General features: G+C 38.2%; 1 protein-coding gene across 6 annotated transcripts in view; it reads left to right on the plus strand.

Moving 5' to 3' along the window:
- The window catches only part of GABBR2 (gamma-aminobutyric acid type B receptor subunit 2), a 456,379-nt gene that overhangs the window by 405,182 nt on the left and 23,859 nt on the right, over window positions 1-27,338 (plus strand). For all 6 annotated transcript variants that reach the window (XM_038127756.1, XM_038127754.1, XM_038127759.1 and 3 more), the window contains 2 exons: window positions 11,981-12,091; window positions 24,441-24,665. In XM_038127756.1, the coding sequence (XP_037983684.1) occupies window positions 11,981-12,091; window positions 24,441-24,665 (336 nt within the window). The remainder of the gene's footprint in view (window positions 1-11,980; window positions 12,092-24,440; window positions 24,666-27,338) is intronic.

Here is a 27,338-nt window from a genome sequence, read left to right on the forward strand (position 1 = left end):
AAAAGCTGTCATATGTCTTTCCCTGTCCATTCATCCCTGGAGGGTAATATTGGATTGCTATTTTTCAAATTAAGATTTTGTTAAGTCAGATTCAAAAGACTACATTTGTATTTTGCCTTTATAAGAGTTCCTGTTTTCATAATAATTATAATATTGTTTCTGATTCATACAGAGATATATTTCATGGCCTTCAACCATCTCCTAAGAAAGTAGTTTTCTGCTTCTAACCAATAATTGCTGCTGTTTAATTTGTTGTATGAATGAGCGATGTATTCATAGAGTAATGTCAAGGTGATTGTGGGAACATCAGGCCTAGTTGCATGGAAATAAAGATTTACTTATACAAACACATTTCAAAAAGAAAAAAAAAATCACTTTTACAAAAGTTCATTGAGAAATACTTTTTAATGAATATTGATCAGGCTGCAGAAAGAATTCTTTGCTATTTTTGGCTTATATATGTTGGTTCATATGTGTTAACTGGGGGACCACGTATGGGATTAATGCTGAGCCTGTTCATATCCCACTTAGTGTTGACAGAAGGAAATGCTGTTTAGGGGGATCATGTGAACCTGTCCACTTTCTGCATTAGCTCTCTCTTCCCTTTCTTTTTAATTTGGCAGGCAAAAGTGTTCACCACCACTTCCTTTCTTCCCCACTGTCTTCTTGAGCCGAAATGGTCTGATGTTTCAGTCTCTATATCCTTGATATATTTGTGAGATTCTTACTTCATTCTATCAGTAATTTACCAAAAGTCTACTTTGTATAGAAACGCAAGTGACTAAGAGCTGTCACTGCTGACACTTTTTCAGGCCTCAGATGAGTTGTGAATACCACCTCAAGCTTCAGTTTCTCAATGTAGGAAAGCTTACTCCAGCAGAGGACTAAGACATCTCACCTTACTGAGTTGGATCACTTGGCTCTTACCATAGGCACTCCAGAGATCCTCAGTGTGAATTTACTTCAGGGACAATCAACCGAGAGCTCTGTATCAGAACATTCTGCAGTTTCCTCAGTTTCCTTAGCTCCTGAAAGCACATCAGCAAAACTGAGATTTCCTGGGGCCCCACCACTGCTGCTTACCCAGCTGTTTTGGCTGGTCCTGCTCCAAGGAGCCCTCCAGCACTGCTGGACACTGCAGCCCAAAGTGGCAGAAGGTCACACCTCCTGCCTCTCCTAAAGTCCTGTCACGCTGCAGCCTTAAAAAGGAGATGGTGACAGCATAATAATTGCTCAGATAGCTCCGAGAGAAGGGTTTGCTCTGAAATGTGTGACAGGCTGGTTAGTGGCTGTAGGTGAATACTGCAAAGGAGGTGAATGCCACGTCAGGCAAACCAGGCTGACACCAGCCATCACTGCTCAGAATGTGCTGCTTTTCCTGCCCTCATGCTGATAATGCCTGTCTGCCTGTGCTTATCTCATCCTCTGCTGGTCTCTCAGTGGGCTGTGAAAAGTGGTATCATGAACAAAGGCATCAACCCTGTACTGTTTCTCTTCAATGCCTTGATCTCAGAAATGAAAATTTGGGTGTAAATGTAAGCTGTCAGGGGCTATGCTGAGAAAGAGTTTTTGATGGCTTTCATGTCAGCTCTGGAAGTGCTCTAGAAGAATTACACATGCTCACCTGTCAAAATAAAACTATGAAATAGACATCCCAAAAAAAAAATAACAGGAGAAATGGTTAAATTGCTAACTACACCTTATTTAAAAAATTACAGATAGATTTAGACATTTTGCCATGGAAATAACCACCTGGAATTCTTCAAGTCCAGTAAAGATTGCAGGTTTTGTTTCCAATACTGAAACAATGCAGCTTCCTAAAACATGCTGACGCCTGACACAGTATGATACACCTGTACTGGGAAGATGTTTGTAGGTAAGATCATCTCTACCTAGCAGGATAACTTCAAGTTCTCATGACAAGAGAAAAAATGTAAAGCTATGGATATACACTATATTTTTTGCTGTAGAAAAGAAATGAAAACACATCAGATAAATGCTTCCTATCACTACCTAGCTTGAAAAAATGAAAAATGAACATTTTGTCTTGTCCAGATCTTCTAATGCAAGAATTCACAGAAATATCACCTTAAAAATCAGCAAATGTACTAATATTATCAAGGATTTGTGGGAATTGCAAGGCAGAGTAGGTTCAAAGTTATCTGCTTGTGTTACATACCTATCTATCATATATATGCTTCAAAACCAAAAACCTATATGATTCAAGTTTAACAAAGAAAAAAAAACTATGGAAATATAAAGTGGATTTTATGGTTGCTAGCTTTCTTTTTCCACGTTGGCTTGCTTTTTCAACTGAACATTCTTCTGTTGTATACCAGAGCAAAGGACCTGCAACATTTAAAGTGTTTGGTAGACTTGTGTTAAATGAAATCTGGTCTGACAGATGCTGAAAGAAAATAAATTATTTAAGAAAAATGTTGCATAAAAGTTTTACTGAACTGTGAGAAAGAAAAAATTCCCAAGACTACCTGCTTTGCTCTGAATAACGTCAATAGAAGAGGCAACACAGAAATAGCTATTTGTAGAAGAAAGATGTCATGGAAAAATCAAAAATCCCTGTAACTGCTATTCTTTTTGTGTTTTGGGGGCATGTAGCTTTCAAGGTAGTTTAGTGCAACTATTATGGGTTCTCACTCATGTCAACTATTCCTATGAAATCAACATAAATACTTGATGAATTAGATTTCAAGATTATATTTTTGTTTTCTACAGCTTTTAAACGATCTTCACATTTATTTATTCATTTAGAATAGAGAAAAGAAAAATTGAGAAACTTTGTGGCACCTTTGGTTACAAGTATACTTTTTGGTCTAACTTGACCTTGGGTGTTACAATGGCATTAATCCTGTATATGTCTGTAGGGCAGCCATGACAGCTGAGCATACTCCATTCCACTCTTCAGATTTCAGGAAATGTGCTGGTCCAATGGTCCAAAGACCAATAAGGCATGTTAAAGAAAGATAAAATATGTCGACAGTGAAACACGAGCTCAAGATGTAGCTTATCAAGGACTACATTAAGAGTTTATTTCTGTAAATACCAACACAGTAACAAAATTTTGTTATGCAGCCTTTCAATTTGGTAGACAAAACATAGTAATAACTAAAGGAATTTGATATTTCATTTTAGACATCAGAATCAAAATTAGGGCTATTTTTTCTACAGTCAATACAATTGGCTGAGCAAGATCTGCATGGGTTTGTTGTCACAGGATTTTTTTCTAAAAAGAGATGTTTTATTTCAAACTGGAGTTGAAATATGAATATGAAAATCTATATTCTATGTTTTACTGAAGATGAGACCGCTAGCAAGACAGTCTCATTTAACTGTAATGTCAATATAACTATGAAATATTAAGTCTCATTTCAAAGTCTTTCTTTAAAGCATTGATTTAAGATTCCAAGTGAAATTTTTGTTTAGCCCTACATTTTTCACTGCTGTAACAGAACCCTACCGAAGATAAGGCATACTTTGTACACCTCTAATCACCTGCCTTTACCTATAAGCTTTGCTGGCATAATTTTGTCTGTAAAAGTTACAAAGATGTGTGGTTCATTCATTGGTTTCACTGCTCTAATATAGATTCAGTCATACTGGCCAGCTTGAATCTTCAGAAGTAATCCATCAGGAACATGGATTTACAAGCTAATTGTTGATGATATTCCCTAAGTTAAGTATTGGGATATTTTTCTCAGAAAACATTGAGCAGCCATAAGATTCATATACTTGTAATAAAAAGGTAGTCTCAGTCACTTTTCCCATGCAGAATTATTTTGGTAGGAAAGTGCTAAAATATTCTTGTTGACCTTTGTTAACTAAAGAACATCTCTTTTGAATTCAGCATGACCTTTCTTACCAAAATGGAGCTAGGTTATATCAAAGAAGGTTATCAATTTTGAAAGGTCAAAACAAAATCAAGTCTTTTGAAGTAATCGAAATATTTCTGTTGACCTGACTTTTATTGATTTATTCATCCACTTATTTTTTGCATGAAAATTGTATGTAAAAATGTTAGATCTGAGAGATTACTAGTGTTGCAAGGTGGGAGAAGGAAATCAAAAACTTCAAAATTTTTGTCAAAGACTAATGTTTTCTTGCACTTCTGTACATTGAGATGCACCTTATGTTTGACTGTCAACAAGAAACTGGCAGTTGATTGAAGAGAAAGAAGCTTTTGTGTTGGGGAAGTTGAATTACCTAATTTTAGAAGGATTTGTGGGAAAGAATCAGATTTTTCTGCTTCAATCATCATGATGAAATTATGGAATATACTTACTAAGCTAGTCTTAGGATTTAAAAATTAAAGATTTTGCTCCAATTTTTGAAAACAAAGGAAATACCTCCCCTTACTACAGTAGTTCCTCAATTATGTCTTAGTGCAGTCATAAAAATAGCAGCAAAATCCTCCAATAGATTGATGGACCATCATCTTATCATTTTGGAGAATATAAAAAAAACCAAGGGAGCAAATTAAAATCATCCCTAATGTTGATAATTAATCTCCTTTTGTTTGCCACGGCCCAGAAAATATTATCAGTGCCTACATAAGGTGGCAGTGGTCTCTGCTGATCTTTGCCTCTGAAAATGTCATGCAACCTTATTTTATGCTTCCCTCTTCTCCCCCACATGATATATATGTTTTTAAATCCTCTTAGGGAATGCATTTTTCACTTTCTAAATTCAGTCAGTGTCCATTTGTTGTTGTTGTTGTTGTCACTACAATGCAAATAAGCATCGTGATAAATATTTTAGAATCCATAAATCAAGGGAATTATAGCACTAAACAGAAAATATAAGAAAATTGTAGAGGTGAGATTGTTGTCCTCCTTGACCCAAATAGTGGGCACAATTGAGGACCTGGTTTTTCTTATAGGAAGAAGCAACTGGTGATAGATTCTGTTAGTTGTTGGGTGCAAGCCAGGCTTGTTTACAGGAAAAGTGTTAAATCCAGTTTCTCTGAGTGCCACATAAAGGGCAGTAAGTCATATCCTTGCATACAACTCGAAGCCTGCCCACTAGGAAATTAATTACTGAAACAGCCTCTAACTTGGTTCCAGCTGGGGCCACCCAAACAGTTTGTCCCTGGCTGTCCTCTGTGGTTTCACTCTACTGTTGTCCTTTCTGCCTTTGCTGTCCTTCCCAAGAATGCTGTCTGTCTCCATTACCATAAGCAAGGAGACATTGAATTCCTCCAGCCACCAAAAGGAGTGCCTGGCATGGCCTTCAGCATAGCAGGAAATCTAGCTAGGAAAGGAAAAAAAAACTAGAAGAAACTGCAAGTCTGGGTTGTGAACCACAATTCTGTGCAGCTTCACAGGAAAGGAGCGGAAAATATTCACCTTGTGAAGCTGATACCAGGAACTGTACATTTCTGGAAGAATCTGTACAGTGCAAGAGGGTCTGGGGAGTAACAGAGTTCCTCATTGCTCTGACCTACTTCTCTTATGTGCCTTGGCCCCTTGCCCTCCCTTCAAAGGAAACCACACGTTCTACTGCTGAGTGCTTTATTACGTCTTTGTAACACTTGTCTCCATGCACATACACAGAAAAAATTCATTCATTATCCAGTCACTAGATATGCAATTGGGGCAACATTCTCTGAGGAACTAATATGATGTAAAATTTCTACTGAAGCGATAGCTGAGTGCAGATTGGGAAGACTCAGTCACAGTTGTTTGAAACTCTCCATGATTCAAGAGAATTTTGCCTTTTCCCTTTTACTTCCTAGTCTTTGTTTGCAGGCATCACAGAGGTTTCTTGACTCAGTCTAAACTATTATTTTGCAAATAAATGAAACTGCTTGGATTAGGAGATGATATTAATAAAAATAGCAAGAAATCTCTGGGAACCTTTTGCATCTCAGAAAAAGAGTTTCATATTAACAAAACAAACCACCACAACAGGAAAATAAAACTCATTAAGTAAAGTGATGTTATAAATAATGCTGATGGGGGATTTGCTCTACAAATAAATGTATGGACAAATTCATGATACAAGAGTTTATAAATAGCTCTTCTGGCATTTTATCATCTTTAAATCAGACTAATTTACAGTATGTATGCTGACTGATTTATGGAATTATTTTTACAAGAGGCAGATGGGGACCTTAAAAGTCAGTTTCTTTTAAATATATTGCAGGATTATATCCCTGTGTCTGTATTATCAAACCTTGGTGTTTTTTGGAATAATAGGAATGACAGTGGTTATCTCTGTTACATTTGGGGGAGGAGGGGAGGTTTCCTGTCTTTCTTCAAACCCATTCACTTGGAAATTTAGGCCTGAATTCTGTATGTGTACCAAGCTGAGGGATGCAAAATAGCAACATCAATATCAGACATATCAGTACATTTTCCTTGGCTTTCATGGTACATCTTTATTCTTTAGAAAACCAAATTGAGAAAAGTGACTGAATAAAAAAAGGCCATATTCATATTGGTATTCCAGCAAGTGTCATTTTGTTATGTCATGATTGTGAGCTAGCCATTACTGAATTACTGTCTCATACTAAAATACCACTTGGAATTAAGATTTTTTAGGAGTTATAATATAAACATATATATTGCTATATTGAATTGTGGGAATAGTTTAATTTTTGAAGTATTTGTGAAGCCACACAATGCCTAAAGTCCAGTCCATTGACTCAGGTGGGGTGGTGAACTGAATTTCAGTATGACAAGAAAATGAATGAAGAAAAAAATACCCCTTAATCCCCTTGGATAACCTAAAGAAATCCTTTAGTTCATGTCAAAGAGGCAAGGGGTGTGTATTCAGATCTGTGTAAGAAAGCCTGTGTCCTGAAACACTGCATAGCTCATCTTTCAATCATAAGAATGTTACAGAAATGTCCAGACTTCTCAATTAACACTGGAGGGAAATTAAATTGGTCGCTGGACTGCAAGAATTCAGTAATAGTTTTGTGCTTTGCTGAGATACTCTGTGACATAAAATGGGATCCACAAGGTACCCAAACCTAAGCTCAGGTATCAAAAAAGACACACAAGGTTGTCTGTTATTCTAGGTTGCCTACCAAATTTTTAAGACATTCCAAATGAGCTGTCCTAGATAAGTATTGCCATTCCTGTTTTGCATTAATGGAAAGTATGACTGCACAAAGTAAAAAATACATGAAACAAAAGGGATCCATTTCCTGGAAAATCTCTTCTTCATATCACTGTTCTCATCAGCTGTTTTGCTCTAAAAATACCTACAAATTATTAAGTAATCAAAAAGTTGACAGTGTCTGATCCTTCTCTTTTCATCAGTAATTAAGAGCCTGGCTCTCAATTTCACACTGTGTGCTCAAACTGTTTGAATCCTTTTATGAAGCACCTTTACAGAATTCAGAGTTTAAACCAACTATAATTATCCTTGGGAGTAAAAAAAAAAAAAAAAAAAAAAAAAAAAAAGGCAAATTAAGAAGTAAGAACAATCTTCTAATTTAGCAAAGTCTGAGTTTTAAGGCAAGGAATCACATGTGAGCTCCATATGACTGCTAAATGTGCCAAATTAAAGATGCCAGAGATATCTAATTCACACTGCAAACTAGCTGTAGTGTACAGTCATTATGCCAGTTCAATTGAAGCCATTTAATGGGAAGATAAAACAGAGTGGGATGGTATATGGAGGCCATTTTAACAGTGTGACAGAAGAGTATGATCCTGCATTTTCCTATACTGTGGGAAACTCACAGTTTCTTTTAAACGTAGTAAACAGAAGCTGCAACTGTTTACCTTATGTTCCATACCCATCTTTGGAAAAGGCTGAGGCCTGATGTTGTGCCTTTCTCACTGGTGAAAGTGCAGCTTCAGAAGTGGCCCAGAGCCACACTGGGGGTGTGCTGCAGTGTCCTGAGTGAGCTTGCTGAGGCTGACCCCAGTGAGCTCTGCCACACAGCAGCACCGCAGCTCTACAGACAGAATCGTCTGCTCCACTGGCCTAGGGACCTGGTGAGGAGACCGTGTAGGAAAACTGCCAAGGATTTTTGGATATGTGTGCTAGCCCAGTCTGTTCTTCCCAAATATTTGCTGGATAAAATGCCCCAGGGAACACAGACCCTTCCTCCTTTTAAAACCTTTGTGAAGCTACAGAAAAGGAACAGCAATAAAGACACAAAATAAGTCAAAGGTAATCAGCCATCATACAAATATCTGTCTTTTCCAGAGACATTTTGGCTAGTATAATAACCACTAAGAAATTGCACTTATAGATTTAAAAATTTAAAATTGAAAAAAATCAGATTTCCTTGATGGTCCCTGATAGTTTTAAGATTTACTTCTCACTCTGCCAGTTCCCACCTAGGATATCACTCATCTCTTATGACAAGGACCTGCCAGCCCTCCCAGGAGACTGAAGAGCAAAGAAAATGAAAAGGCAACGGAACTACGGAACTACAGAATTGACTAATAATAGTTTAAAAACACACACACACACACACACACACACACACACACACAGAGGGGATATCAGCATTGTGTGGGTAATCTGTTTACTGGTTTGGTTTGCTTTCTAGACCTAGCAGATCTCATGTAAAACAAGCATTTTACTGGTGATGATACACAACTCTTGTATGAAGTGAACAGATTAAACTATTTATGTTCAACTGCTGAAGGCACTCCAGAAATGGATGCCAATGTCAGAAACCTTATTAGGTTTCAGAAGAGGTAGGAAAGCTTCAGCCTAATCACAAGATAGGAGGTCTTCAGGCTTTTGAGAATGACATCTGAAGGGCATTGAGATTGTTTTCTATAAAAGGAAAGGGCAAATTTCCAGTACATATATAATCACTGGTAGCATTTATGTTGTCATCCTCTCTAAAGCAATAACAAAGTGCACAAATGGTGGATGATTAGAGAGGTCAGTCAAGTGCCCCATTCAGCTGTAATTGTAGAGTTTTCAAAAATTCTTTTGACATCAGAAAATATCATATGTTTTTTTAACCCTGCTTTTTGCTATGATTAGTTAATTCATGCAAAATCAGTGAAGAAACAGAATGGCAAATTAAAAGCAGTAGAACACGAATGTCATTTTGCAGTAGCGGTAAGTAATCAACAAAATCCGTTCACTTTAAAATTACTGCTACCTGCCAACATTTAACCCCACATGCACAGGACCTCAGCAAATTTTTGTTTAAAAAATTTACCACCTTGCAGGTCTTGAAAGTCTTTTGAAAGAAGTGCTGCCCCATGCACACTTTTGCTGCAATCAATATTCTCTCTTTCCCTGGTCTACCTAGAGCACTTCACAGGATTTTCCTATCTCACCAAAAAAAAAAAAAAAAAAGCAACCCTGAACACACTGTTTTACTTAATTAACATTGATTTTGAGCTATCATGCCTCATAAAGTCTGACAGTCTTCCTACTGAGGAAACAATGCTTACTCTCTAATAGTATTTGAAAATAAATTATGTTTTCCACTTCATCATTTTGTGCCTGGATCTTAAAAGAGAGGTTTTGAGCAATAAATGGACATACACTTTCCAGTTTTGAAGTAAATTTTCATTACAGAATATATGAATTATATTAAAACATTTATAATCTGCCACAAACCAAATAGGAGTTCTTGTTTCATTAATGTTCCTCAAAACAGGGAGATATTCCAATTACTTATAGTTACTTAAAAATGGAGGAATCCTTCAGTCTAGGTGTGATTAGAGTTTTCAATCCATGAACAAGGAAAACAAACATCATCCATCACACCAGGTGAAAGCCCTAATTATTTATACATTTTCTTGCTTCAGAAAAGTGGGAAACTGAAATAAAAGAAATACCTGGCAGGAGGGATGTGGAACTGGGAAAGCAGAGACAGTCCTCTGCTGACTCACCAGTATGAAGGGAAAAAAAAGGGACAACTCTCTGATGATGAAAACCTTAAATTTTATGTCACTTCTGTAATTCCAGACCGTAAGAGATGGAGCTTTTGGCAGGTTAGAAAAATTTCTCTGTAGTACAGTCCTGCTGACACATCAGTAAGACATTCAGAGCTCAGTGTGAATGATTTGTCCTGTGACGTTTATTACATAATAAAAAAAAAATGATGTTAAACATATTAGGTTGTAACTTTGACATGAAAATGTGTTTTCAGTGCACCTAAATTTTATCATTGGGCTTTTGTCATTGATCAGGGAGAATGAGGTAGTTCAACTGATCCCCAGACAAGCATTTGTAGCTTCTTAAATGTTGTGATGACACTTAATGTTCGCAGTAATTTCAGTTCTTCAGCTAATGGTTGTTTGCCTGCCATCAACAACCATTAGGATGGAGTCATAAGTTCTTTGGGAGAGTTAATATTGCCGCCTTGTTTTTTATCTTATTTTATTTCAGGACACCTTTTTTTTTCCAAGAGCTTTATTTTTCCATTTAGAGTTTCTACAGAAGTTCAGGGAAGAAAAGGTTTTAAATGTTAATGTCTTGCCTACTGGAGGCTTTGCAAAGAAAATTGTGGATAGTTTCACTGTGCAGTGCATCATAGCACAAGGTTGCTTGGGTTTTCTCACTTTTTTTACAGTGCATGAGGTCAGCGGAAATGCCTCACATACAAAACCGGTGGAAGAAAGTGAACTGAAGATTTTTGCTGTGACCAGTGGAATACATAGCAGAGGTCATACCTCATCAGAGGAAGCAAAAATAACCTTTAGGAAATTAATTCAGATCTCCCCAAAGTTTTTCCATGTACAAGTCTACATTCCAGTTAGTGAAAACATTATTTTTCCTTATATAATAATCATTATACTTCTGCATGGGACATTTTACATGTGTTATTCATAAAAAAGGGAAATTGAAAAGCCCACCGGGACAGCCAGGTACAGAAAGCTATGTCTGGGTTGATCTTAGTTTGGCTAAAGCTCAAATCCATTCCTTCAAAGTAGAAAGGAAAAAACAGCTTTCACTATTTCAGCATTTTCTGTAAACACAGCAGACTGTAGGTACATGCATCTCACAACAGGAGTGCTCTGCAGTATGTAACTAAAACAAGTTCTCTTAGAATCTCATACAAGACCCTTGTGTTCTTTAACAATGTACACCATTAACAAGCAGTCTAGCAGTTTGACCAGACCCTAATATCTATTCTAATTGCATTCAGCATAGTAGCTAGTAACCCTTTTCTCTGTGTGGCAACTGTTCTTTCCCCTGTGTGTTAAAAATAAAAAAGTGAGTAGGTCAAGGGGTGGTTCTTGCAGATTTCTCTGAGCCTTTGTTAGTGCTTCTCCTTCATAGTCTCCAAGTCCTCTTGATTCTGTAATATTATACAACCTCCTTTTCAAAATAAATGGAAAACTGCAAAGCTTCCAGCAATATTTCATTTTGCACAGTCAATCACTGGCTCTAAATGATATTTCATTGGGGGCTTTTTTTGTTTGTTTTGTTGTGGGGTTTTTTTGGGGTTTTGGGTTTTGGTTTTGGTTTTTTTTGTTTGTTTGTTTGTTTTTGTTTTTGTTTTTGTTTTTGTTTGATGATTTATGATCTTGCCCAAGCTGCTGCTGTAGTTTAGATAGTCTTTGATTAGCTCATGGTTATCAATAAAAAGCAACCTGAAACACAGCAATGTTTTAAATGTTTATCAGCCATTTGCCAGTGACACAAGAACTGCAGGTGAAGGAAAGAGAAATTTGAATGCATTATTTTTCATGCCTGTGCTTTCAAGTTGTTTGCCTTATAGAAAAAGTAGATACTGTAAAGCTGATAAATATGACCGGCACTGTTAAATATCGAGTGACTTCAGATATTTTCTTTCAGGTTTACAGTAGATGTGACCTCACCAGGTAGTAGCTATCCAGCAGCTGTTTCCTCAGATCCTTACTTTTCACTGTATTTCTCTGCAGGTTCATGGGTCACCACAAGTTACTCTGAAGTTGTCCACTCTGTATCCTACACATCCTCAGTCTACTGAAATCTCTAAGTACCACTGAAGTGTGAAGCAAAGGAAATCTGAGTCCAAATATCTCACCTTTTCTTTTTGCAGCCTGACCCTGCGGGCAGAGACATCTCCATCCGACCAATCCTGGAGCACTGCGAAAACACCCACATGACCATCTGGCTTGGGATTGTCTATGCTTACAAAGGGCTGCTGATGGTAAGCACAGCTTCTTCTGCACAGCACTGACTTCCAGCTGCTATTTGCTGATAGGCATGTACTGAATTATATGTGCTTTCCTGATGGCTGGGAGTGAGTAAAAACTGCTTTGAGTACAACTTCTACAATCAGGTCTGTTCTAGAATTTGTTAGACAGTAATATGTGGATATATGCCTGCGTAAAATAAATAGGACATCAGTAGCATTTAAGCAGAATATTATGGATATACCGCAAACTTAAGAATTCAGTACTGAAAAGATGGGTCTATAAATGAGACAACTTTGTAAATAAAGAAGTCAAATCATCCAAATTCCTGAAGGGTCTCCAAAAAGGTAGAACTAGGTTGTCCAAGATGTTTGCCTCTTAGTTTCTAATGTATTTGAGGAATAGTCATGAGATACATGATTAATCTGGGACCTGAATCAAAATAAACCTTTTGTCATTCAGGCCCATCTCCATGAAAAAATTTAGTAACTAAAACAGACCTCAGGAACCAGGGATCTTGAGGCTTGATAGTTTAAATAAATAAAAAAAATTTAAAAAAAAGAAACTGTATGGGTGACCATTAGTGATTAAAAGCTCCTGAGCCAGAAGGTTTTGAAAACATCTGATATGGACAGCACTGACCAGCAGAACACCTATCTAGAGTTGAGCCCCATCTGGATCCTAAGCCTGACAGACATTAGTCTACACTGCCTGAAGGGATCAATCTGTTCTGTTCATTTGGAGCATGCTGGTTCATTAGGACACTGGGGAAAGATTGGATCAGGTGCTTCCACTTGGCATGGTTGGTGCTGCTGCCCAGAGGGGGCTGCTGGTGCCTGGTTCCCTCTCCCCTGTGCATGACTGCTCTGACGAGTCCTGCTGCTTTTCATGCTGCCTTTTTCAGGCTAAAAAGTCTTTAAATATCCCATATGAGGTTCAGCAGGGAAGGATGAGAAGTTTTGTTTCTGTAAATTCTAAACAGTTGCATTATGGTCAGACCATTTTGCTGGGGTGAGCCTTCAAGCAAGGAGGCACCAACATCAAGTGTCTCCAGATGAGAGCTCTGATCCTCGAGCTACTAGCCAAAAGGAAGCCTTCTCAGCTTTCCATTTAATAAAAAAAAAAAAGGGGTGGGAAAAAAAGTCAACTTTAGGTGCAGATGCCTCCTTTTCAGAGACTGTCCAAGTAGGAAATGAAGAGCTAGGAAATATATTCTCTCTAAAAGGGACCAGGAATTAGGAGAGATTCCACACCTCAGCATGTCTTACTGGTTGGTCAGCTTGGGATGGCTCTGGATGCACATTAACCTTGGCATGTAGCTCAGCATCAAGGAATTTGTGTCCTGAAGGGCAGCACAGGCTGGGAGCTGTGACATTGACCAGCACTGGGGCCACAGTAAAATTCAAACTGGTAGGGTTTTTTTGGTTTTTTAAAATAACTTCATCAATGTTTTCAGTTAAAGTATTTCAAATATACATTCTCTGGTAACTTTCTTTGAGGTTTCAAGTTTGAGTGGTGTTAGTAGTCAAACTGCTTGGGTTCTCATTAGTCCTTTGCCCTCGATTGTTTTGTCAGCATGTATGTTAGACTATTTTCTACAAGATATGTGACTCTCTTTAAGTCTGCAAGTGTCATTTGCAAACTTATTTTGTAAATGCCACTACATTATTCGACAATAATATGTGCATATATGTGCATATATGCATATGTAAAATACTCAATTCACTATTGAATTTCTTGGTTTGTGGTATATCTATAATATTCAGCTTAAGTGCTATTAATATCCTATTTATTTTACATATGCCATTACTCACTACTTTCAGACACTGTTTCATAACCACCAGTGAAATACACACTTTTTATTACTCCAGTGCCCTCTTAACACCCAAATTGATAAATATTAAAAAGGAAGATACTCATCTGAATCATTTAAATAATTGCTATGATGAGTGAATGAGTGATACGAGGACAACAGAATTGATGCATTTTATCTCATCACTAAAGACGTTCTGTACACCACACATACTTTGCCTTCAGAACAAAAAAAAAGAACCTCTCCTGTTACTGTTTCATTTTATGAAGGTGTAGCTAATACAAAATTCTGTGATTTTTAATAATAAAACACATATCTAATTTAACATGCTATATACTAAAGAGCTAGTATCGCTAATTACAGCACAATGCAATATTTAAGGTGAAATGGCTTTACTTGGGCCAAAATTATTTACTGTGACCTCTTGTCTCAAAATGGGAACATAAAAATGGGGTTAACCTAAAAAAGTTCCTTTCTTTTTTGTCTTGAAGTAGAAGCAATACTGTCCATTCGGATGTCTTAAATGCACTGATGCACTGAATGAATCATTCAGGGTAGGGCAGAGCACAGAAGGGCAGGAAAGGGCAGGGAAGACAAGGAATGGCAAAATAAGGGAAGGCATTACTTAACAGGATACACTGATTCCCTCTTCACTAAAGCTAGCAAACTCTAAAAGTCAGATTCACGATTCTTCAACTGTCTCTGAAGAGATGTGAGGAAATGCTTATTCTGCATGAAGACTTTTCAGTTATTAGATCCAGATTCCTCAGGTGACTAGAGAATTACAGGAAAATTACCATCCTAAATTTTGCCTTTACCATTTCATTAATCTTCTTAATACCCAGTGTATTAGTCTTCTCCTGCTCCTCCATACCGAGAGGATTCACTGTTTTCTCCCATCTCAGAAAAGGCTGCGTACAAGTTCAAGGTCTGTCTATGTGTACGTGTTGACCATCACAGAACTTCAGAATCAATTAGGCTGAAAATGCTTCTGAGATCGAGTCCAGCCTGTGCCTGAACATCAGCATGTCAACGAGTCAGTTGCAGTATTTTGATTTTTGATGAGGCAGACATAGTTGAAATGCACCTTTCTTTCATACATTCCAAAGGATGATAGAAAACACACCTTCTTAAACTTGCTGGTGGTGCATTATTAAGGAGTGCATTAACATCTTTCTGAGGGATGAAAGATGTTCTCAGCCAGAACAATGCCAGACTGGACTCCTAGAATGCTTTGCTTATTAATCACACACACATTAGTCTTGTCTTCTGTTTAATTCCTCCCTTCCTGATAATGCTTGGAGTTAACATTAGACTCAAGGTATACATGTGTTGGAAGTTTCATTGTGTCCCTGACATCTTATTACTGGTACCTGTTTTTCGGCTACTGAGAAACAGGCTTTTGAGGCAGAACTATATTTTGAACTTGACTGTTGCACTCTGTATGAAATGCTATTTTTGCCCTGTATTAATTGAGGGGGTTTTAAGCTGTAACTAATAATAGTGACCACTTCTCATACACTGTTTTTAATGTGTTGTTCTCAGCTAACCTTGCCAAGAATGCAAATATCAATATTTCATGTCTGAGATAGGAAAAAATAATGCATATTCATCATGGGACTTGATAAATGTCACTAAGAATACCAAATTTATTTTCTTCTAACTATTCATATTCCAACATTTCACTATAGTTGATATACTGCTCAACAAAACTCTGTAATTGATTTAGAAACTAAAGAAAATATTAATTTAACTAAAATAGATCCTTGGGATAATTTTCAATCTTAATTTAAAGTCTGAAAGAATCCTCTGCTTCCTAAGGCTCTCTAGTTGCTAAGCTGAATTTGTCTTACTTCCAAGCCTTGAATTTTGGTGGGTCTTGCATGTATGTTATCCCTCTTGCTCTAAAATGACCTGATGTCCTTATTTCTAGGCAAATTTCCTTGCATTCAGCCAAATTTCTGTGATTTCTCTAAAAATCTTTCTGTGAGTTGTCTAGCATCCTTACCCTCTGCTTCCTCTGCATCATTTTCAGCCATGTTATTATCTCCTTCAAGTCAATGTACGTATCTGGGACAGCTTAAGTTGGAATTTTTTTAAAACTATATTCTTTTTTTAGTAGCTTTTCATTAATAGTTATATGTTGATATCCATCTCATAGATTTCAATCAGTTTAAATTTGTGGCATTGATTTTATAGCATTCTGTATTTCTGTATTTAAATAATGATACTGTGCAGTATTAAGACAAACACTGCTGGGAAATCCATGTATCCTGCATGAATGTAATTACCTTTATTCAGTCTTGCAAACTCATTTAAAAAAATAATAGCAATTTGAACTCTATTGCTGTCCCCCTTCCCCCCCCACCCCCCCACTTATTGGCTGAGTTCATGTGTCAGCCATTTCATTAATTTGCTTAGGATAGAAATGACGGTAATAGCTCTGTAATCACTGGGGGTGTTCCACTTTGTCTTTTCCCATATGGCCTCTTTGTATCTTAAGTGGAGCTTTGCCAGAATTCCAATAAATATCAACAATTAAGCCCAGCAGTCCAGACAACTTCTAAATCAATTCTTAAAACTGCTGCATGTAAGTTACGGGATCTCTGTGATTACAACAGCTTGTCTTGACAGAGTTTTCAAGGAGCTCTCTCTTACTGTTGAAATAAGCTGCACTTCACTGTTTTGGCAAGATGTGAATGGACTCTTCTATCTCCATGTAAATGTAGGACAAAACCCCTTGTTAAGCATATCTTATCATGCATCATTGCTATTGGATTTCTCATCTCCCAGGGAATGAATCATTGTTATGATCCATTTTTCTCGACTTACATTTTCATAAATCCTTGTGAATTCTGCTAGCCATTCATTTACTACCATACATTTAACTTACCTTTCCACTATCTCTATTTTAGATCTTTGATTTATAACCATTATTATGAATTTCGTATTTTTAACTTCTGTTACATTCTGCCCAGTCTTTGGCCAATTTTATTGCTTGTTTGTTTTACATTCCACAACAACCAAAATAATTTTTAAGGTGAGAATAGCTCTTTTACACATATGCAGCTTAGGACATATCATTTACAGCACATACACAAACATCTTTCCATTGCTCTTTGCAATTAGACCTGTTGCTACCCCTTCTCCCTCTCCAATGGCTTCCTTTGCTTTGTTGGCTAACACATAAACATTATTTTTCCAATTTTTTTCATGCACTTGGAAGTAGATTTTCAGAAAAAGGAGTTAGGTACCATGGTTTAGAGCTTGGGTTCCAGTCAGTGCCCTGCAGCCCAGTCTTCAGTCAGCATTTGGTGTTCTTGCCTCAGCAGGCAGGAGGAGAAGCAGATACTGGTTCTGTGACAGGCACCAGTTCACAAATATCCAGCAGAAATCTTGGTCACTGACAGCATTTAGGTACCTGCAGGTGGTACTGAGGGATGGTCTGGCTGTCCTTGCTGGATGTTGGATGTAGCTTCTCTCTACTGCTCCAGGTGCTTAAGCCCTCTGTGTGTGTTGAGTCCAGGAGCTGGGTGTGAACAGTACAGCTGCAGTGTGCAACACATGCTCCTCCATTTTTTTTTTTAATTTTTATTTTATATTTACTCAATGAAAGCTCAATGTAAAGAAAAAAAAAAATTGTCACTAAGGAAAGGGAAGCAGTGGAGCAGCTCACCCAGACAGTTTGATCAGCCTTTATCCTTAAAAAGTTCCAGAACCAGACTGGATAAAAGTATGAACAACCTGGACTGAGCTCACATCTGAGCCTGCTTTTTGAGCAGGAGGTTGCACTAGAATATTTCCTCAAGTCCCTCCCAATTATCTTATGGGATTATATCAACCATATTATTAATTAATTACTTTATAAAATTAATACATTCTATCGGTAGAAAAATTGAATAGTTTTCAGATTATGTTACAATTCCCCATTGTTTTCTGATAATACCTTTGATTTTTAACACATATATTTGCATTTTTTTAAATTCCCTTCATGATCACAAAGAGAACTCAGAAGAAGGACCTACTTCCTTATCAATTACCTTTCATGATTCCAACTCATATATATGGTGGGACCCATCTGTACTGTCTTACAATAATTAGAGAGAAAGATAGTTAAGCTTTGTGGTGGGGGAAAGTACTTTGTAGTGGTACCAGATATTTATTATTTCTTCAATAAAACATGGACAGTATTTTAGCATCCAAAGCCACATTTCCATATGGTTTTGTTGGATAAATTTTTCCCTAATATCACCATAAGGAAACTTCAAATATACTTTTGAAATGTTGTAGATAGTGCAGTATTCCCTTACATGTCTCTTGGCATCTTTGTATAGCAGAAATTGATTTAAACTGTAGCACACACTGGCTTTTAGCAGAGGTGCTTCACCTCTTTGCAGAGCTGTGATTGTGGTAATCTTATGCCAGAGACAACAGAAAGCTATTCCAAATGGATATTTGCTAATGACCAGTTGTGTATTTGTTTCAATTGAGTTACCATAATTGTTTAATGACTAAGCAGAATTTTCATGCAAAAAGTCAAATATACTCTGAATGGGAAGAGGGGAAAATATTTTATTGACCTGTTGATTTGGGAGGCTGGATTATAAAGTGAATCTGGATGCCTGTTAGTGTTCATAGCTTTGTGCAGCTGCTTTTCTGTCTTGCACTGGGAATAAAGGGTTTTGCCAAGACCTTTAAGAGGAAAGTCCTTCAGCTGAGTAGCTGAATATGCATATCTTGCAATTAAAATCAATATTTAGGTCTTGTCCTAATGCTTAATAGAAATATTAAGCTTCCCTTTAGTAATTTCTATCCAGAGAAGCTCTGTGAAAATTAACTAAATACATCTGACTCATGGCAGATCAGGAGAGTGAGCAATGGTTTAACATCAGATTGTACTGACAGTGAAGGTAAGAGACCTACAAGGCAATTGTTTGTCTTTCAGTTTTCTAACTTTACTTATTGTACAGGTAATTAAAAAAAAAAAAAAAAAAAAGGTACTTTTCTATACATCTTCCTGAAAGCTGCTCAGTATTTTGTACTGCACAATTCTCTGGTGAAAACATGAAAACCAAAATTCCTTTTTTTTTTTTAATTGAAAAGTATCTGCAGCCATTTCACTGAAATAAAAATGTGCCTGTGTCTGTGATGGTCTGGATTTAATGAATGAACCTGAATAGAGAAACACACAAGTCAAGCTTCACAGTTACTTCAGGCTTTATGTGTCAGAGTCCAGAACTGCCTTGGTTTAAGGGGGCCAGAAAGGGAAATCTCACCGTAATCTAGCTAGAAGAAACAAAACCAAAACAAACAAAAATCTCCAGATGTAAAACCTTTGAAGAAAAGGCTTGCTTTTATTCTTTTATGTGGCACACAGCGGGGCTACAATCCACTAGTGAACAGGGTCAGTGCTACTATAACACAGCAATTAGCTGCAAAGCTGTAGCCTGGTCCAATATATAATCTTTCCAAAACCATATCCCCTAGTTATTGGCAAACATGACTTCTGACAAGACTGGAAATTTTTCTTCTGGTATTTCTCTGCTCTTGTCACATATCTTTAGTGTCATTTTCTCTATCTTTCTTTACCAATACTGTTCATAACCTAAGCTGGCATGACTTTGAAATGAAACACTTAAAAATGGTTTAAGGGCAGTACAGGGAAATGGAGGTGAATAAATAATTTCTTTTCTGTCATGTGACAGTCTGTGCAATCCAATAGCAAATCAGGCACTTGGTTGCATTGATATATGTTGTGGATCCAAGCAATTGTTACTGTGTTTAGCAGTAACTATAACGAACAAGATTTAAAATTAACTAGCTGGTAGAGTTCTAAAAAACAGATGTTTCCCAATACTTCAGTTACAAACACTTTTATTATATTCTCGGGTATCGAAATTTGGTCAGTACAAGATTTTTTAAAATTAAAGTTTGCCTGTTGAATCTAAACACTAGTATAATATTCTGCATACACCTGTTACGCCTCTAACATTTTAACACAGATTTCTTTTATTCTATCTTTAATCACAGTGATGCAATCCTGTTGACGTCAGATACTGTTTTGTCCAAATTTATACAGTGGTTTTCTCACATCAGACTTTCTCACTGTAGCCTTTTAGGTGCACTGACAACACAGCCTAAACCACCATACCAACAGCTGCAAAGGCAATACTTTAAATCAGTGTCAAATGGAAGCTGCCTACCCTCAAACAAAAGATGAAACCAACCAATCCTGCCTTTTACAGCTGCCCATATCTTCTGAAAAAATCCAAACCAATATTTTATGGTACTTTCTGCATCAACAAGATGTGTGTATTAGACCACCAAAACTGAAGAAGACTTTAAGTTTATGAATAACATAAACTATCCTTCTGCATTCTCAGTGTCATTGTTTGACATCCAAAAAGGACTCAGATTATACCATTAGGCTTGGCAGTAGGCTGAGGTGTCCCTAAATTTGAGATGACAGCTTTCTATAGGGCAATTTTTAGCCCTGAGTTATTCAAACTCCTTTGGAGATGCATTGGGTCCACCAGAAGCCTCAGGATGGGAATTGTAACTGGTGTAAAGCAGTGGGGACAGAAGTGTCCCACACCTTTCTGAATCCAGCACTATAGCACTGCTAAGAGCTGCCTGCCTCCATCCCAATGTGTATTTATGCACACCTTCTCTAAAGACTGTTTAATCAAAATTCTCAGCAGAGATCAGAACTAACATCCCACGCAAGTGCCCAATTAATTAAGGCAGTCACTCTCTCATTACATAAAATCCAGCAGCTCCGAAAGAAGTTTGAGATCTTCCTCTGAAGACAGACTCTGCTCTGGGGTTAGGGAGCACATCTCAGGCAAAATTTGGAATTGTGCTGTGTTCTCCAAACATGAAGCTACACAGTGGTCCTCACCAGCATCATTGTCTTGAATGAAGATGGCTGTTGATGTATTTTGTGTGGGGCCCAAGCCAGCAGACAGTCTTGAGAAGCCTTTACCAGCTTGAGCCCTCTAGCAGCAATAGAAGGAGAGACAGCTGCATTGCAAATCCCAGTAGACAGCCTAAAAATATCAAATAGTCCTTAAATTCCACAGCAGCCTCAAGAATTAGGTCCTCCCCCTCCAGGCATAATTTGAAATGTAATTTTTATTATCTGGGAAGATGAATGTTTAAAGTTTAGGTACCAGGAGTAAAGAGGAGCTGAACTAGGGACTATGAGTCTGTGTTTTTAACCCAAGTCTCATATTCAAAAGTTGTCAAGGAATCACAGAAATCTGGACCTTTCACTAGCAATGTCTGCATTCCATTCCTCAACCAAGCCATTCTACGGGATTTTACCAAGGGATTTACAGGATTTCTACAGTCATAAAACTGAATCTTTCATGTGTGCATATTGTCTGAGCCTTGGGAAGGGTTAATATAGGAAGGGCAGGTGGAGGAAAAGCAAAGCACGAAGTTCCCTCAGGAAGGCTTTATCTCAGAGGAGAAATCTGCCAGCCCCACGGAGCCCTGTAGGCATCTGTACCAGGCAAACAAGGAGCACCTCTGCAACCACCACTGCCCTGGCAGCAGGATGCAGAAAACTCTCAGCTTTTATCCATGTTTGAGTCTCAAAGATGAGCTGTGACTTCTAGAAAAGGAGATCTCTCCTCCTGAGGCAAGCATTTTACCCAGAATGCTAATAAAAATTAAAAACAATACTCCCAGATTTATATCGTTTCATTCTGAGGAAACCTACTTGCTGCAAGAGCCTCTCCCTTTCTTTGGTTATTGTATAAATACATATATATCTTCCTTTCATCTGAAAGATATTTAACCATTTTCCATGCTGTTCTCAATTATAAATGAGAATGGGATAAACCATAGCCACCCCAACAGTCTTCAAACGATCTTTTTTCCATTATAATTGATCTTTTAGATCATTTTATAACCACCTCAGCTATAAATTCATCCCCATTATTTGTAATAAGTGCTGGCCTCATGTAAGTATGTTGGCTGTTTTCCCAGAATAATCCTTTTGGAATGGAATCTGTTCATACTGAGGGAAGGGGAGGAGAGGGAGGGATGACCTACAACCCTAAAAGTCTTATTAATAATTAACCATAGTATGAGAAGGTGGAAATGTTCTCCATAGTTAATTGGGATCTCATCCCTTTAAAAATGTGATGTAGAAATACAGACAAGGATTTCTTCTACCCCTCAAAACAGCTCAGCTCAGACCAGCCTGTTTGTCAGTTCAGGGCTGGCAAAATGTAAATTTGCAGCAGAACTGAGTAGTGCAGCACCAAGAGTGCATTGGAGAACAGGCAGCCCCTGAGATGGTGAGGTCTGGGGGGAGCAAGTTTGTGCCCTGAAAAAAGGTACCACCACTGCATATCCCCCGCATGCACCCAGGTTAATACGTTGACAATTTGCTTCCTCAGAGCCTGAAAAGGAGTCTGTACATTCCTGCTCTGCCTGTGCCCAATGCCACACCCAACAGAAAAGGGATGCTGCCTGCATCCTTCCCTATTGGAGAGATTACCTTCTTTACCAGAGGGGCTCTGAAATGTATCAGAGGATGAGCTGCTGCTCTGGCACGAAGCTTGATAAGGGGCTCACTCACCTCAGCTACCCTGACTGAATGGCTAAGACCCCTTGCTGACCCAGGTAGCTGACCACAGACCCCTTAAGAGCATTTCCTTCCCATGGTCTGCCTGCAGCAGAGCAGCCCCTACTGTTCTTCCTGCAGTTCTTAGGCTGCTGGGAAAGGCCACCTGTGGCAATGTATCTTGTTAGGGATTGCAGCAGTGATGGCAGCATTGGGAAGTGGGTGAGCAAACAGTTCTACATCCCTTGCCTGGACTGGGAAGCCCCTGCAGCCTGCCACACTCCACGGGCTGAGAGTAGATGCCTAATCTGCCAAAGCCTCCCAGCCAGCTCTGCTCGTGAACATGTGGCAGGGTGACATGTGTGCTGCAGGAAAGAGATGGAATAAGCCAGCAGACAAGCTCAGGGAGGGCAGGGCTGGGGGCTCAGCAGCATGTCCTGGTTGGAAGTGCCTGGATGGTAGGTGGCTGCAGCCTGCAAGTGCCTGTGGGAGTGCAAAGTAGCTGAGTGGTTGGCTTTGTTGCCATTGTTATTTGAGATTAAAACTAGGCAAATAATCAAGGAAACTTGCATTACCAGTGTCTCAGTGTTGCTACAACTTGGGTTAAAACCCAAGTTTGTAGAGCAAACATTAATCTGCCATTTCTCTACTCTCTTTTGCTTGTCTGTCAACGAAATACTGTTCTTCCAGTCCAGGTTATTTGCCATAGATAAAAAAAACAAACAGAAGAATAGAAGGTAAACTATACTAGACAATTGCAGTTAATCCCCCAAATGGCATCACCCTTGACCTCCAATTTCCTGAATTGCACAAAAATTGAAGTTGTATAAAATAGAATGTTATCTCCATGACATGGCAATGGACGAATATGTTGGTCTGGGAGGAAGATGACTAAGGTCAATGGGAAAGCACGTTTGTTCTTTCTCCTTCATGTCTGTCCCTGCACTGTGATCAGAAAAAAAGCTAGAAAACATAGAAACCATGTCCTGGACCTTAATGACAGCTCCTCTCTCTGTCCTTACCTTCCATCCAATGCCATCTGCTGTCTGTCATGCTTCCCAAGGCACCACACACTCCTACGGGGCTTTGCCGAGACTCTAGGCTGGGTTACCTATTTACAACGCCTTCAGTTCCTTTAGGCTTTTACTGCATTGCCAGAACTCCTCTGAGGAATGCAAGAGGAAGAAAATAATTGTCTGCAGCAGTTCATGTTGCAGAAAAATCTAATTAAATTTCAAGGGATGGAGATGGCTTCCTTCCACTAAAGGCTTTCCCCTGCTGAATTGCAAAAGCATATTGCAAATAACAAAGGGGCTAAAACTTAAAAATACACCAAAGGAAAAAAGCAAACAAAAAATTGCCACAAGAATTTTTTATGCCAGAAATCATTAGACAACTGCAATTGAAAGGCCATTACCAACTCCCACTATAATAAAAGACATTATAATTGTAATCTGAACAACTCGGGTGACACTTTCTACATGGTATATTTATCCCTCATGGGACACATCTTGGCACTGCTGCTTATTAATGTAGGTGATAATCATGTAATGAATAGCTAGATTGATAAGAGTATATTGAGAACAGCTGCTAAAAATATCTAAAAAACAATGCACATTATATCTTTACTGGAATCCTTGAAAAGAAACAGGAAGGACAGTCTTTAAAAACTATTTTAAATACAAAATAAAGATAACCATAGCATTTAGAAAAATTTGTTCCAATCAGGACTAATTTTCACATTCACTAAGTTTCATATTTTTCTTGTTAGAGCAGGAATCTGTCCTAGTGAGCAAAACAAATCACATAGGTAATTAGATATTGAGGAAAAGGTGGGTGTATATCTCTGAGTTGTAATATCGCCTATATTTGTCAAGTTGGAAAACATACCTGTTTTAAATTTGTGCTTTTTCTGGATGACAGCAAATTCCTCTTAAAACTATCATCATTTCTCCGTCTTTTATCATTCCAGTTATTTGGGTGTTTCCTTGCCTGGGAGACACGAAATGTCAGCATTCCTGCTTTGAATGACAGCAAGTACATCGGAATGAGTGTGTACAACGTGGGGATAATGTGCATTATCGGTGCTGCTGTTTCATTCCTTACTCGAGACCAACCCAATGTGCAGTTCTGCATCGTTGCTTTAGTCATAATATTCTGCAGCACCATTACTCTCTGCCTTGTGTTTGTACCTAAGGTAGGTGATTTTTTTTTTTGCATAGGTCTGGATATTTTTCCTGCTGTTTTGTAATTATGATGTAACATGTAGGAATTGATCGCCTTTTCAAGTGCAGGGGATGTGTATGAATTCTTAGCCACGCCCATCCATAAATGCTTCTCTCTGAACTCTGAAGGAAAAACAAAGCTTCATGACATTTTGGAGAAAGTGTGAATACATGATCTTATGTATTGTATGTATGCCTATATTTTCACTGAAATTGTGACTGGGGAAACAAAAGTTGCTTTCTGTAGTTTCAGTGGAATAGTCTCTATTTCCAGCTTTCAGGAAATTTTTGGAAAGAGTGGAGATGTAAGTGTAGATTCTGGGGGGACAGGTCCTGTTGTCTACTCTGCCACATTTCTTCCCTTCCTTCTTATTTTTGGTAACCAGTTATAGGTACCAAAGAATGGCATAAAGCTGTCTCTGGGGAGTTATAGGTTGGATATTAGGAAAAGGTTCTTCCCAGAGGGTGATTGGGAACTGGAAAGGGATATCCAGGGAAGTGGCAACAGCACCAGCCTGACGTAGCTCAAGAAGCATTTGAACCATGCTCTTGCCACTGGGTGTGATCCTTGGGGTGCTCCTGTGCAGCGCCAGGAGCTGCGCTTCAGTGATCCCAATGGGTCCCTTCCCTGGACATTCTAAAATTCTTACATACCCTAAACAAGATAATCAAAATATCTGTTTCTATACCTACAAATATAGTAAAATCATTTTCATTCACTAGCGTAATAAGAGATCGATTGTGTTGAAGCCTCTAAGCATTCATTTATGGCAGTACAATAGGCTTTGTCAGTACCTCAGAGGAAAACTGTGTGTATGCTGCAAATGCTGACACTGAAGTTATATTTATTAATGGGTATATTAAAGGACTAAGTGAGGCACAGACTGGGAGACATGTGCTTTCATTTCCTTTTGCTCTTTTGGGCTCCGAGGACAGGTACATTGTGCCTTGTTGGAAGAATCGAGAAGATACAGAGGGCTGGAACTTGATCAGTTCCCTTGCTGAGTTAAGCTTTAGACATGAATATGACATATCTTCAGTGAAGGGAAAACTGCTTTTTACATAAGCTTACTTAGCAAAGCCTAAAGTACTAGGGAATGCATTCCATGTTGTGAAGTAAAATGTTCAATTGTATTCATTTTAAGTGGCTTGTGTAAACATGGCTTATTACCCCAAATTAGATCCATATGCAGTTGGATGTCTGAAAAAATTTCCAAGGCAAAATGTATATCTTTTTGTCTCTAGTATCTGTTTTTAGATTTTTCAAGTGAGTATTTATAAGAGGCTCTTGGACCACGTTCAATCAATGTATCAAGCAAATTGTAGTCAGTAGACTCTGGTGCTAAGTGGCATCCCATCTACTGGGAAACCAAGAACTCTGTGTGCAAAAGAAGCAAGAGAAACAAGCTAATAAACTTATCTCAAAGTGCAACCACTGAAAGAAATTAAAAGTGCAGACTAGAGATAGAAGCTGATTTGTGATCTGAAAAGAAAAAAAAAAAAAAAAAGCAAAGTAATTCATTCCCCAGGACTGACTAAACAGGATGTTCTTGCAAGTTTTGCAATTCACTTCATTAATATTAAAAAGCCATACAGACATGTATAGTCATACTTTTGTTCTGGATCTCAGGGAAGAATCACAACTTTGTTCTAAATTGAAGGAACATTCACAAACATGACAATAGAGTTTACTTTGAAACACTACAAGATTTAAGTGGGTAAGCCATATGAAAATGCATATTAAAACTCCTATGCCAAAAATACTTCCAAAGAATGTCAGAACTCTCTTCAAAGAGAATTATTGATGCTGTCTATGCCCTTTGCCCCTCTGCTTTCATGCTCCCTTGCCCATCCTTCTCTTGTCACAGGCTGTGAAATTACTTTTCTGATTCCTTTTTTAACCCCTTCCTCTGATCTTCTTTTAAACCCCAATTACCCCACCCTCATTTTTCATTCGTTCTTTTTTACTCAAAATACAAACATGAACCATAGCCTCCTAGCACGAAGTCCCTAACCTCTTTCCATCTATTGTCAGGTTTCCAAATGCTTGGCCATTTAGCAATAAAATTCATCACTGGATAAGCTACAAAAAAAGATGTGGAAGCAGGGGCTGGAATGCAGCACTTCCAATGCCCATGGGAGTGTTTTCACAACTGGAGAGTTCTTCTAGCACTTGTATATATTGTTCTACATCTCCTCTGGCCATGCTGTGCCACAGCTGGCAAGCACTCTCCCCTCAGCCTGCTCAGGTTGCACAATAACTCCTCTGGACACCAAAGATTATGTCCAACACTACCTAGTTTGTAAACCTAGTAAGATGTTAGTGTGAGACAGGCACCAAATCTCTCCCCTCAAGCAATTCTGTTGTAAATTAGTACAATCTTGGCAACTTAGGTATATTTCTGGTGAATACTAAAGCCTCATCAAGCACAGGGGATGATAATGAAGACCTGGAAGACTGCACATTCTCATTTATGAAACTGACCAGACAGATGCAGGCAGTAATGTGGTTCTGAGCCAGGTGAGTGCTACTACTTCTCTGCTGCACAGAGTAAAGTGCATGCCTTTTAACTAATCTTCAGCAGTCTCCTGGGTCAGCAGTGCTGAAATTCAATTTTACCCCACAACCCTTTTAAGTACGCAGC

This window comes from Motacilla alba, chromosome 2, assembly GCF_015832195.1.
Source record: "Motacilla alba alba isolate MOTALB_02 chromosome 2, Motacilla_alba_V1.0_pri, whole genome shotgun sequence".
NCBI lineage: Eukaryota > Metazoa > Chordata > Aves > Passeriformes > Motacillidae > Motacilla > Motacilla alba.